This window comes from Saccopteryx leptura, chromosome 6 (assembly GCF_036850995.1).
Source record: "Saccopteryx leptura isolate mSacLep1 chromosome 6, mSacLep1_pri_phased_curated, whole genome shotgun sequence".
Taxonomy (NCBI): domain Eukaryota; kingdom Metazoa; phylum Chordata; class Mammalia; order Chiroptera; family Emballonuridae; genus Saccopteryx; species Saccopteryx leptura.
In genome coordinates, this window is record NC_089508.1 from 49503590 (window position 1) to 49517480 (window position 13891).

Consider the following 13891-nt stretch of genomic DNA (forward strand, 5'->3'; position numbering starts at 1 on the left):
ATATGAGTTCATACATTTTATAGTTCATAATTTGGTTTTTATTTTGTTTATGTTGTTTTGTGACAGCTTAGAAAAATATTTAAGATAGCCAAATTTATCAGTCTTTTCTTACTGTCTTCTGGTTTGTGTCATAGTAGGAAAAGTCTTCCCCAGTGAGATAATTTTTTAAAAATATATGTTCCAGTGCTTTTATTTCTTTGTTTTTTATGTTTAAGTATTTGAACCATTAGGGTGTTATTTGTTGTCAAACGAGAAGTTGGGAGCGGTACCATTTAGGAATTGGGCTTGGCTGCTGGCTTACTTTATCATTACTCTGAAATCTGGCTTTGACTTCAGTCTCTCCCTTGGAACTCTTCTCACCAAGATCACCATCTCCTTGATGCTAAATCTACTTGTCCCTTCCCCACCCTTATCTTACTTCCCCTCTTAATAGCACTAAAAGTATTTCTCATTCATTTTTTCCTATGCCTTTGTTTTTTTCTCCTAGCTCTCTAGTCCCTTTCTTGGCCTCATTTGTGCATTCTTTTTCCTCCTGTAAATGTTGTGACTTAGGGTTTTTACCTGGTTATTAGTTGGGTCCTCCCCCTGGACACTCCTAATCATGCCTACGGCTTCACAGACTATTTACAATTATCCTTCTGAGCTCCAGACTCAGATATCCAACTGCCTTATCAATTCTCCACTGGGGTATCCCAGAGGCACCTCACACCTTACACATCCTAATCTCTTCCCTGAACCTGCTCTCCGTCAGTGGATGGCATCACGTTCTACCCACCCATCCAAATCTGAGTCCAAGGTACCGTCTTTGACTTTTGCCTCCCCTTCTATTCCAGCATTCAATGATCAGATCTTGACAGTTTTTTTTTTTTTTTTTTTTTTTTACGGGCGAGGGGGCGGCCCCCTTTCCGGCCGTGCCCCTACAGTTCTATCTATAGACTTAAACCTCTCCACTCCTCTTCATCCCCTTGGCTATTACCATCTCTTATCGGCATGATCACAACATTATTCTAACAGGCCTCTCTGCTGCTAGCCTTCAATCCAGGACCCACTCTGTAGCCAGCTCATCTATAAATCACACATTGATTATGTTATTCCTGAGCTTGTAGCTCCCCATTGCTGGAGACTTTCACCAGGGCCCCAGGGCTCTCCCTCTTCAAGCTCATCACCTAACATTTAACCCCTGTATAACCAGTCCTCAGCCACACTGACCTTCAGTGCCCTGCACACACAGGGCTCACACACCGTTCCCTCTTGCTGTTAAGCTCTCCTTCCTCCCTTCCTCTGGCAACGTCTTCTTATCCTCAGTTCTCAGCAGATCTCCTGCCACCTACCCTGCTCCGCACGCTGGCCTCTGCTTTATATCCAGTCCCCTGCACTCCCCAGTTACTGCACCTCCTGTCTGCTTTGGCGCTCACTTCCCAACTTACAATCACTGCTCCTGTCTCCTTCCCCTCTTAATCCCAAACCCTCGCTAACACACTTTTGCTCCCCCCAACGCCCAATAACAATAACGGAGGTACTCCACAAGTGTTGAGAAAGAATGAATGGACCCATCCCTTCAGAGGACACCCCAGTCGAGGACCTAGTTAAGTTGCACCACCTCCAGCTTTTCTTCAGGCCCGTTTCTTCTTCCTCCCTCACTTCAATCCATACTAAGCGCTCTGCCTTATTAGTTTTTAAAAAAATGCCAATTATGTTACTTCTCTGAGTGTCCTACAGGCACCTCAAACCTAACACATCCTAATCTCTTCCCCCAAAGGGCTTCCACACCCAGTGAAAGATTTGCATTACACCCTAGAATTAGAGATCCTGACCAGAGGTGAGGGCAGGAGAGGGGGAGAGAGTAGAACTGGGAGGCTGTCTTTTTTAAAGTCAGGTTTATTGAGGTACAATTTACATACAGTAAAATTCACCCTTTTTAGTTGTACTGTTTACATATTTGACATACACGTTCTATAACCATTGCCAGAATCAAATGCGTAATATTCCCACCACACAAAATTCCCTTGTAGTCAATGACTGTCCCCTACCCCCAGGCCTTGGCAACCACTTTCTTAACTTCCTTTGAGAGTTTTGTCTTTCCTAGAGTTTCTTCTTTAACTTAACATAATGCTTTTGAAGTTTATCCATATGTTGCCTATACTGGTAGTGTGATCCCATTTTATTGCTGAGTAGTATTCCATTGTATGAATGTATGATTTATTCATTCATTAGATTGATGGATATTTAGATTGTTTCCACTTTCTGGTGATTATGAATGAAACTAGTATAATTATAAATATTTGTATACAGATCTTTATGTAGACATGTTTTTTCATTTCTCTTGGGTGGAATTACTAGTATTGTAAGTGTAACTTTGTAAGAAACTGACAAACTAGACTGAGAGGGTCTTATGCAAATCACTGAAGAGGAGTAGCCACTATACAGATTAGAAACTATAATTAATCCAAGCACCCAGCTAAGGAACCAAATAAACAGTAATGACAAGAACCTGTCAAAGCCCAGAGTATTTGAGGAAAGGTGGTAAAATGGAGACAGGACTAACTACCCTGGGAGCTGGGATACACCCAACACCCAAGGGAGAGCGTTCTTTCTTCAGTGGTCTTGGAAACATCATCTCACATTCCCAGGCTGTTTATAAAATGAACAATTAGAAGTGAATGTTTTATATACTCAGAAAACAAATCAATAAAATCAACAAGCTTGAGGGGGGGGATTATAAAATTGGTACAAAAAGAAACATGATCTAAACCAGTGGTCCTCAACCCCCGGGCCGCGGACCAGTACCAGTCCGTGGGCCATTTGGTACCGGTCCGCAGAGAAAGAATAAATAACTTACATTATTTCCATTTTATTTATATTTAAGTCTGTACGATGTTTTATTTTTAATACTTTTTTTTTTTTTTGTATTTTTCTGAAGCTGGAAACGGGGAGAGACAGTCAGACTCCCACATGCGCCCGACCGGGATCCACCCGGCACGCCCACCAGGGGCAAGCTCTGCCCACCAGGGGGCGAGGCTCTGCCCACCAGGGGGCGAGGCTCTGCCCCTCCGAGGTGTCGCCCTGCCGCGACCAGAGCCACTCTAGCGCCTGGGGCAGAGGCCAAGGAGCCATCCCCAGCGCCCGGGCCATCTTTGCTCCAATGGAGCCTTGGCTGCGGGAGGGGAAGAGAGAGACAGAGAGGAAGGAGGGGGGGGGGGTGGAGAAGCAAATGGGCGCTTCTCCTATGTGCCCTGGCCGGGAATCGAACCCGGGTCCCCCGCACGCCAGGCCGACGCTCTACCGCTGAGCCAACTGGCCAGGGCTTACGATGTTTTTTGTTTGTTTGTTTTTGTTTTTTTTTTAATTTTTCTGAAGCTGGAAACAGGGAGGCAAGTCAGACTCCCGCATGCACCCAACTGGGATCCACCCGGCATGCCCACCAGGGGGCGATGTTCTGCCCCTATGGGGCGTTGCTCTGTTGCGACCAGAGCCATTCTAGCACCTGAGGCAGAGGCCACAGAGCCATCCCAGTGCCCCGGCCATCCTTGCTCCAATGGAGCCTCGACTGCGGGAGGGGAATAGAAAGACAGAGAGGAAGGAGAGGGGGAGGGGTGGAGAAGCAGATGGGCACTTCTCCTGTGTGCCCTGGCCGGGAATCGAACCCGGGACTCCTGCACGCCAGGCCGACGCTCTACCGCTGAACCAACTGGCCAGGGCCCGATGTTTTATTTTTAAAAAATGACCAGATTCCCTCTGTTACATCCGTCTAAGACTCACTCTTGACGCTTGTCTCGGACACATGATACAATTATCCATCCCACCCTAAAGGCCAGTCTGTGAAAATATTTTCTGACATTAAACTGGTCTGTGGCCCAAAAAAAGTTGGGGACCACTGATCTAAACCACATCAAATGAATAGCATACACACCAAAGGGGCTATAACTACTAACCCAAGTAATGAAGACTACAGACCACATGCCCTCAGGCTCAAAACAAAAAGATCTTGAAACATATTGAGTTCTAATTAGTAAGCTTTTTTTTCTGACATAGGTTAGTAATTTTTTTAAAATTATTTTTTATTTATTTATTTTTATATTTTTATTTTTTATTTATTCATTTTAGAGAGAGGAGACAGAGAGAGAAGGGAGGGAGGAGCAGAAAGCATCAACTCCCATATGTGCTTTGACCAGGGAAGCCCAGGGTTTTGAACCGGCGATCTCAGTGTTCCAGGTCGATGCTTTTACTCACTGCGCCACCGCAGGTCAGGCTAGGTTAGTAATTTTGAAACATTGTAATTCTAGGATTGAGCAAATACCGTATTTTTCTCTCCATAAGATGTACCTGACCATAAGACACACCTAGAGTTTTAAGGAGGAAAATAAGAAAAAAAGTATTCTGAACCAAATGGTGTGTTAAAATATTTGATAAAATACCATATTTTTCACTCCGTAAGATGCACGGGCATTTCCCCCTCCACTTTTGGGGGGAAAAAGTGTGTCTTATGGAGTGAAAAATACGGTATATTGTGGTAACGACAGCGGAGTTTCTCCCTGTTAGAGAAGAGTTACACAACATCAAAAGGGGGAAGGGTAAAAAGTACTTGGGGATTCTTTGTTCCATTTGGCAATGTTTTTCTAAGTCTGAAATTATGTTTGTTTTTTAAAGGAGTGGTTGGATGATATCAGTGCTTCTTAAACTCCCTTATATTAAAAATCACCTGGGTTTGTTTTTTTTTTTTAATTAAAACTACAACCTCCACTCTCTATACCCTGTGTGTTCTTTGTTCATTTGGGCCTGAAATTGTGCCTTTTACATCAAATACATTTGTGAAAGGTGGATGGAATTGTCTTTGAGGCCCCTCGTTCTGTGCCTTGGAGGACATAAATGTTGAGCCAGTTTTAGAAATTTGTTGCTGAGATGAGAATGGGTGTTGAAATGATTCAGCAATGCACACACGTGCAGGAATATCTTTCTTGTGATGAATGAACACATTTGCAGTGTGGTAGATAAAACATAAGCAAAACAAGTGGGAAACAGGACAACTGTATTATAATAAATAAACTTTATTTATTTCCCCCACACAATTTAAGAAAACTAGACATTGGAAGGACAACTCTGAGTCTGGAAATGGCTCTTTTTGTCATCCATAGTGGATTGTTGACTAGAAAATCAAAGGCTGGCATTCAACTAATACGTCATAAAACATTGTTGTACAGTGTTAACAAGTGTTTCATATAAGAAGGGTATCATGGCTGAAACAAACTCGGGACACAGTAGATCCAAATGAAGTGTTTCTCCAACATGCCTGACAATACCATTCTACTCCACCGCCTTCCTCACAACCTCTCACACGAGCAGGGTTCCACAAAAAGCAACCAACATTTAAATCACTTTGTACTCAAAAGTTCCTAAACTTCCCACTTCCAAGTTTAATCAACAATGACAAACTCATTTCTTTAACAAAAAAGATGGATCATAACTCTAAAAATTAAGTAATGGAAAATGAAACTACAGTGAATAAAGGGAGATACAGTTGACTAAATAGCCTCATTCAGACACATTCAAGTTTTATCACAACTGTACTGTCTAGCACATTTAGAGTTATGTTTTTTTCAGAGAGATGGGGGCAAGGGACATCCCATTACAAATGTGCTTACCCCCAGTAGCCCCTTCTGAGACAGTGCCAGGGTGAGCAGTTGACACCAATGGGGGTATATAGCACATCTCTAAAGTGTTTGAGACATTAAAAATGTTTCTGAAAACTACATTAGAAAGCATCTTGCCAGTGAGGTTTTCAACTGATCCACTGCTAACTTTTTTGATTTTCTGGGATGACTTAGGTAAAACTATACCCACATCAGACTTAATGATAATTCCTATATTTGAACTCATTCTCACTACACATTAGAAGCTCTGCAAATGGTTATAAAATTTTAATTTGTAACACTGTCCAAAAATATACAATGGATTAAGTTTACCAAACTTATAAAAACATTCTGAAACACTTGATCTTATTTTGTTGATAGATCATTTCATTTTCATCAGGAAGCACGACAAGAGTAACATAACCAAAGACCAAATAATCTAAGAGCTCTTCAAATTAATCACCCATTTTCTTCCAACTATTTATTTTTCATTTTTATTGATTTTAGAGAGAGTGAGGAAGGGAGAGGAAGAGAGAAATACCAATTTGTTGTTCCACTCATTCATACATTCATTAGTTGATTCTTGTATGTGCCCTGACCAGGGATCAAACCCACAACCTTGATGTATCCAGACAGCACTCTAACTCACTGAGCTACCTGGCCAGGGTTCTTCCCACTATTTCTAAGTTAAATGAAGAATATGATTTTATTGTTATAAATAAGAATATGAAAGCCTTCATGTCTTTGGCATTACTAAAATAGGGCATTTAAAATACTGTACCTTCTTTTCACTGTAAAATTAAAGGCACAATTAAAATGAGACAGAAGTTCATTTATCTTGCTGGAATAAAATTTCACCAATGATTTCAGATTGTTGCTAAAAAAAAATTTTTGTCATGTAGTTTGCAATTAATGGACCAAAAATTTACCAGCCCATATAATTTTATCAGTCTACTTGCCCTAGAGGAAGAAAACAAATAATGAAACTAATGGAATCATATTTCTTGACCACTCTCATCCAATATAAATTGTTACTGTCTTCAGAGGATTGGACGATGAGCTATTTACAGGGCATTTCAACTTGGGCTAGTTAACCACAAAGGCAGTATTCTATGATATGGGGGTGGTCCTGAGTCAGCAAAGAGGATCCTATATGGTAGACAGCCCCTTGAATTATTAGCAAGTACAGAGCAGGGGTTGATGGGCCTCTGTTAACAATTCCTTTGTGTCAGCATTTCTGAATGCTGTGAAAATATCATGAAATACTGAACTTTAATTAGTAATGCAACGGATGGGAAAATGCTCAGTGTTTTAGCATTATGCAGAGTGGAAAGCGGGAACACATCCTTAGGTGGTGAGTTGCTGAAAATTATATCAATGAAAACAAAGCTGACAGCCCAGTGCCTTCTGGAATTCCTGACAACAGCATTTCTTCAACTTTGGCCTGTGGCCCTTCCGCATCAGAATCACGTGCTGCTCCCCTCTTAGAAACCTACATTTTACACTAGGAAAGCAGAATCTCTCGGTTTCACTGGGAATCTGCATTTGCCACAAGCTCACCAAGTGTTTCAGATTCTCAGGAATGCCTGAATAATCACCACATTCGATCAACCCTTTGGCAAGGTCTTTAGCATCCTCTGCATATGAAAACTAATTTATTTTTATTTTTATTTTTTTTAGTGAGAGGAAGGGAGGCAGAGACAGACTCCCACATGTGCTAGACTGGGATCTACCCGGCAAGCCCACTAAGGGGGGTGCTCTGCCCATCTGGGGCTCTTGCTCCGTTGCAACCAGAGCCATTTTTTAGCGCCTGAGGAGGAGGCCATGGAGCCATCCTCAGCGCCCAGGGCCAACTTGCTCTAATCGAGTCATGGCTTCAGGAGGTGAGGAGAAGAGAGAGAGAGAGAGAAGCAAGAGGGGGATGGGGAGGCGGAGGGGTGGAGAAGTAGATGGTCGCTTTTCCTGTGTGCCCTGACTGGGAATTGAACCCAGGACAGTGACACACTGGGCCAATGCTCTACCACTGAGCCAACTAGCCAGGGCAAAAACTAAATTATTTATTTATTTATTTATTTTTTATTTTTTTTCTGAAGCTGGAAACAGGGAGAGTCAGTCAGACAGACTCCCGCATGCGCCCGACCGGGATCCACGCTCTGCCCACCAGGGGGTGATGCTCTGCCGTGACCAGAGCCACTCTAGCGCCTGGGGCAGAGGCCAAGGAGCCATCCCCAGCGCCCGGGCCATCTTTGCTCCAATGGAGCTTTGGCTGCGGGAGGGGAAGAGAGAGACAGAGAGGAAGGAGGGGGGGGGGTGGAGAAGCAAATGGGCGCTTCTCCTATGTGCCCTGGCCAGGAATCGAACCCGGGTCCCCCGCACACCAGGCCGACACTCTACCGCTGAGCCAACCGGCCAGGGCCAAAACTAAATTTTTTAAAAGAATTTTTGCAGCATATTTGAAATGCTTAAGCGACACCAAAAAGTATGACATCCCTAAATACAGTGATGTCATTGATTTAAAAGGTGACAAATGAGCATGACCAACAGGGATTAAGTCAGCCAGCTTCCGTGGTGTAACACGTTTTACCCGCACTGACTAATACTTAGCAGCATCAAACTGGCAACAGGAAGACAGAACAAAACAGCAAGAACACAGGACACCCAGTCATTGCCTGTGGACTTCTAAGAAAATCCAAATCCACTGACATGGGAACTAACACCCTGAAGCAGAACGGACCTGAAGAAAAAGAGGGCTCTCTTTCTATCCATTCCCCTCACTAGGTGGGGAAAGAAAGAAGACCCCCTCCTCCAACCAGATCTCTTCATTCTGGAATTGCCTTTCCAGCTCTCAGGGCTCCCACAGGCCCGGTTCCTCCTTCCAGGCCCCTCTCCCCTTGACCTCTCTGGCTCATTCTCCTTCCACTGTGGGAGCTCTTGGGACAGGCTTCGCTACGTGAAACTCAGCTAACGAAGCAAGTTCCATTTTTAAAGAGTAATACTACAAGGGTAGGAAAGCTTAATCCAACTGTTTAATAGTAAAGCTACAAAGCTAGTATGCTAAGCCCAACTGTTTAAATAAAATTGAAAAAGTCATTTTAAATAAATTTAAAACTTAATGAAATATGAAAGATTTACCTGAATGAGGAGACTTGAACCTATGTTCCTCTTTTAAAATCAAACATACAGAGTCAGTGCAAATCTAGAGAAATTCCTCCAGTTAAATAACGTATTGATATGAACCCACTAAAAATGCCAAGATCCCAATCATTATGAATATTTTAGGCCACTGTAAACTGGTCACATACCACTGGCTTATGGTGGTTAGGATATTGTAGCTTAATGTTGACATCTGGCACAAAAAGCTCTGGGTCCGAATCATGTTTTCTTTTTATGTAATTCTGGCTCAGGCATCCGGTACAGAGCAGCTGAGAAATAAACTATGTTACTGAGGCTGAAGACGAGGCACAGAAGGATGGCTCCAGCGATCTGAGGGAAAGACAGGGTCCTGGAGTTGGCCAGGAGCCACTCCTTCCTCAGAGTCTTGTCTAGAAGTATGGCTTCCATCTGCATGTGCGTGGCCAGGATCACACACACGTGGAACAGCTGGTGACTGTGACCTATATAGCAAGTATACACAAGGTCAGCAAAATCAGCAATAAAAAAAGAAATGACTATAGATACATGGTCTGGCATGTATGCTAAACCATCATGCTGAGGAGAAGAAGCCAGAAACCAGATACACACACTGTCTGATTCCATTCATATCACTGTCCAGAAAAGGCAAATCTATAGAGACAAAATATTGATTAGTGGGTGCTCTGGGCAGGGGGTGAGAGTGGGGATGAACAGTGTAGGGGCATGAGGGATCTTACTGGGGTGATAAAAATGTTCTAAACCTTGTTTATGGTGATGGTCATACAACTTGGTATATTTACTAAAAATATCATTAAACTGTCTACTTGAAATTAGGGAATTATGTGATATGTAAAAAATACTTCAATAAATTTATTTTTTAAATGTAATGTGATAAAAATAAAAAGGCCATCAGAGCAAACCAAATTTACCAGCCCTGTTTCTCACATGAAAAAGGTAGGCATCACGTTCTGCCAAAGGTCATCTCTTAAGAGCCAGTGCTCATGAACTCAGATTGTGACCTCAGTGCCACAGGAGAAGCCACCAAAGCTTCTGTCGGCTACTTATACTTTCTACGACTGGCAATCCCAGACACGACCAGGAGCCCTTCCTCTCGTGACCTGCAGGACCCCCGTTCACCAGATCCCATCCACAGAGGCGAGGCGGGGGTGGAAAGCAGAGGGGGCCGGGAGTGGTCTGGGACATGAGCATTTGTTGGTTGGTGAGAAAAGGAGGCCGTTGCCCAGGCCTGGGGACTGTTCTGGAGGAGAGCCTTCAGAAACCAGAGGTAAGATGAGAAGACCACATGTGTCATGGCTGCACTCTGTCTCCCTCTTTCAAATTCATATGTTGGAATCCTAACCCTCAGTATCTCAGAATGTGACCATGTTTGGAGATGGGAAGTTTTAGAGACAATTAAGTGAAAATGAAGTCATCAGGATGGGGCCTACTATGGTTGGTGTCCTTATATAAGAGGAGATTAGGACATGGACATGCATGTACATAGAAGGGAAGACCACGTGACGAGAGATAAAGAAGATGGCAGCCTGCAGGCCAAGGAGAGAGGACGCAGAAGAAACCAACCCCAGTGACACAGGGATCTCAGACTTCTAACCTCCAGAACTGTGAGAAAAAAGACTCTTGTTTAAGCCACCCAGTCTGTGGTTCTTGGTTATGGCTGCCCCAGCAGATTAACATAACAGTACATAAGGACTCTTCTTCAGTTTAAAGAGAGAGAGAGAGAGAGAGAGAGAGAGAGAGAGAGAGTTAGTTCAGTGTTATACCCCAGGACTCATCCCAGAGTAAGTATTCAATACATGTGTCCTCAGAAGGGACTAGCCTGGCCACGAGTGCAGCTGGGCAGAAGCAGAGTCAGGAACGAGAGTGTAGGACAGTTGGGGCTTCTCAGCGGGGTGGCTGATGAGTTCCTTATAGCAGGAAGCATCCCCTGGAAGAGGATGTATTTAAAGGGACCACTCTTGCCTCACCCATGCTATACTAATGAGCTGTGTACAATTTCCAAATTCTGTGGGCGATGCAGCAAAGTGACTTATTGTCAGTAGAGAGCTGGATTCTCCAAGGGCAGGGCCACGCAGAGGGAGGTGACTAGCTCTGTTCATCACCCAAGGCTCCAATGTGTCTCCATTAGGACAGGACATAGAAAGGGAGATGAGCCATGAGCCCTGGACAGATCTGAAACGTGGCCGCAGCAGGCAGAGTGGTTTCAGCAATCCCGCCTGATAGGAAGAGGGAGGAGCTTCCTGTGAGCAATGCGGTCCAGCGCTTCCCCTGGGGCTGGTGGACGGGGAGTCCGGATCCAGCAGACTCAGTGATTGAATGATCTGTCATGAACTGCTCTCTGGCTAATTTCTCCCCATAGGGCTGTCTTTCTGCTCTGTACCTCTAGGCCCAAGAGGATGGGACAGACGTTATTTTTTTTTATAGTTTATATATATTTTTTAATTTTTATTTTATTTATTCATTTTAGAGAGGACAGATAGAGGGAGAGAGAGAGAGAGAGAGAGAGAAGAGAGAGACAGGGGGGAGGAGCTGGAAGCATCAACTCCCATATGTGCCTTCACCAGGCAAGCCCAGGGTTTCAAACCGGCGACCTCAGCATTTCCAGGTCGACGCTTTATCCCCTGCGCCACCACAGGTCAGGCTAAAATGTTATTAAAAACTCAGGAACTTGGCAAAATAAAGCCCAGAACTATTTTTCTTGGATCCCCCAGACTTCATACACGATCACTTCCCCTTCATCCAGCTGGGGCTAGGGAGGTGGATGTGGTTGGTGGGTTCCTGTAGGCAGGTACCTCCACTTGTTTCCCTCCTTTTTTGAAATCTGTCCTCTAAAAGCAGTCTGTTTGCTGTAACCCCTCCCAGCAGGACAGAATAAGTAAAAGAGATGCAATTCTAATCAGAATGAACAGAGCAAATCTGGCCACGTGTCTCAGGTGGGAGGAGATGGAAAATGACAGACAAGCTGGGTTGAGAAGAAGCAAGGTTCCGCTCAGCACATGGAGACAAGGATGACCCCTTGGGTCCCACGGTAGTTTATCTAAGGAGCTTTCCTCCCAACACACATGCGCCTCACCAGAAGTGACCCATGCGCTGCCCCAGCCATCCCAGAGTCAGTCCCAGAGCCAGCTGGGGGCGTGGCACTCTGCAGTGCCTGCAGCACTCCCCTAGACAGAGAGGGAGAGGACTCTACCAGCAGGTGCAAACCCTGTGGCTCTGACACCTCCTTGCTGCCGCATCACTTCGTTAACTTTAGCGAGCTCAGGCTTACTTTTTTTTTTTTTTTCATTTTTCTGAAGCTGGAAACAGAGAGAGACAGTCAGACAGATTCCCGCATGCGCCCGACCGGGATCCACCCGGCACGCCCACCAGGGGCGAAGCTCTGCCCACCAGGGGCGATGCTCTGCCCCTCCTGGGCGTCGCCATGTTGCGACCAGAGCCACTCTAGCGCCTGAGGCAGAGGCCACAGAGCCATCCCCAGCGCCCGGGCCATCTTTGCTCCAATGGAGCCTTGGCTGCGGGAGGGGAAGAGAGAGACAGAGAGGAAAGCACGGCGGAGGGGTGGAGAAGCAAATGGGCGCTTCTCCTGTGTGCCCTGGCCGGGAATCGAACCCGGGTCCTCCGCACGCTAGGCCGACGCTCTACCGCCGGCTCAGGCTTACTTAGCACCTCACACAGCCTCTGAGTGAGGGCTGGGCCCCACCCCCCATGTTTCTGGTTTGGGATGTCTGGGGTAGGGCCCAAGAATCTGCATGTTCCCAAGAGAAACTGAGATGGCTGGTCTGGGAACCACACCTGAGAACCTCTCCTCTACCTGACTCCTGGCCCCGTCACACCCACCTAAACGAGACAAAGGCAGACATGTTCCTCTCCTCGGCACAGAGGCAGCCCCATGCCTCACAGCAATGCTGCAGAGTCTTAGACCCACATGCTCTCCCATCCTCCCTGGCCACTTGCTGGCTACGTACATCCTAGCCTCTGTTAACTCACTCTGGCCTCCACCTGGAGAACTTCCTGAGGAGCTGCCTCTCTCCCTGCCGCTGCCTCCCCTCCCCTGCTACAGCACAGGTGTCAGGGACGGGAGCCCTCCCGGGCTGGAGGGCAAGGGCAGCAGAGTCACTGCACACTCACCAATGTAGTCAAAGCATCCAGGGGCCAGGCGCTCCGGCAGGTGCGCAGAATAGAAGAAAGAGGCCAGGAGAGTCATGGCCGTGTGTTTCTGGTGGTACAAGGTGGCTTCGTTCTGTACACTCTCCCCTGGGAACCGGAACAGCTGCAGGTGTTTAAAAGAAACATCGAGTCTTGAGAGGAGGTCCCCTTCCTTGTCATCCATCACCTGCAGACACCTTGGCACACACCTGTGGACTCCGCGGGCCGAGGCCCCACCTCCTCAGGGCTGGGGCCTGGAAAGAGACTGCTCAGGGACTGTGTGAGCAGAATGCATACTCTGAGAGGGATCAGCTGAGACCCGGTGCAAGTGTATTTTAATCCCATAAGTGCTCATGAGAGCCTTTTGGGTTATTTAATTTTAATAACGACAACAACAACAAGGAAAAACAAAATAAAACAAAAGAGAAGAAGAATGGAAAGAAAAGGCATAACCCCATTAAATCCCTTCCCACTCTTGTTCCCAGAGGTAATGTGTAAGTATAGTGAAGAGCAGTCATTCACAAGTGAACACCTGTCTCACCAGCACATCCCCTAGACTGAAGTTCCTAATTAAGGCGTTGAGGCTTGGCAATCCCTCGAAGGCCTTCTGAGTCATCAGAAAGTATTAATTATACCGCAGCACTGTTCCAGAGTTAAGAATAGTTATTGTTATTGTTATAAATGGTGACAGCAGCCACCACCTTGAGAGGGTACAAGGCCAGGCTTTCTACTTGCATCAATTCACTGGCCCCTGGACAACTGCCGCAAGGCAGACCCTACTTTGCCATTTTGCAGATAAGGAAGCTGGGCTGGAGGGCGACTTGCAAACCACTGATTAGAAGTGAGGTCAGCCCTGGCCAGTCGGCTCAGTGGTAGAGCATCGGCCCAGCGTGTGGAAGTCCTGGGTTCGATTCCCGGCCAGGGCACACAGGAGAAGCGCCCATCTGCTTCTCCACCCTTCCCCCTCT

The 13891-nt window shown here is 45.7% G+C and overlaps 1 protein-coding gene across 2 annotated transcripts in view; it reads right to left on the reverse strand.

The window, feature by feature from the left end:
* PAQR5 (progestin and adipoQ receptor family member 5) overlaps nucleotides 1–13891 on the reverse strand; it is a 443329-nt gene that overhangs the window by 341106 nt on the left and 88332 nt on the right. Inside the window, exons 7-9 of one of the 2 annotated variants that reach the window (XM_066344347.1) lie at nucleotides 12906–13047; nucleotides 8015–9241; nucleotides 5030–7644 (exon numbers count right to left, since the gene is read on the reverse strand). In XM_066344347.1, coding sequence (XP_066200444.1) covers nucleotides 9000–9241; nucleotides 12906–13047 — 384 coding nt within the window. In that variant the 3' untranslated portion in view covers nucleotides 5030–7644; nucleotides 8015–8999. Of the gene's footprint in view, nucleotides 1–5029; nucleotides 7645–8014; nucleotides 9242–12905; nucleotides 13048–13891 lie in introns of those variants that run through there. The other variant, XM_066344348.1, reaches the window with a different exon arrangement.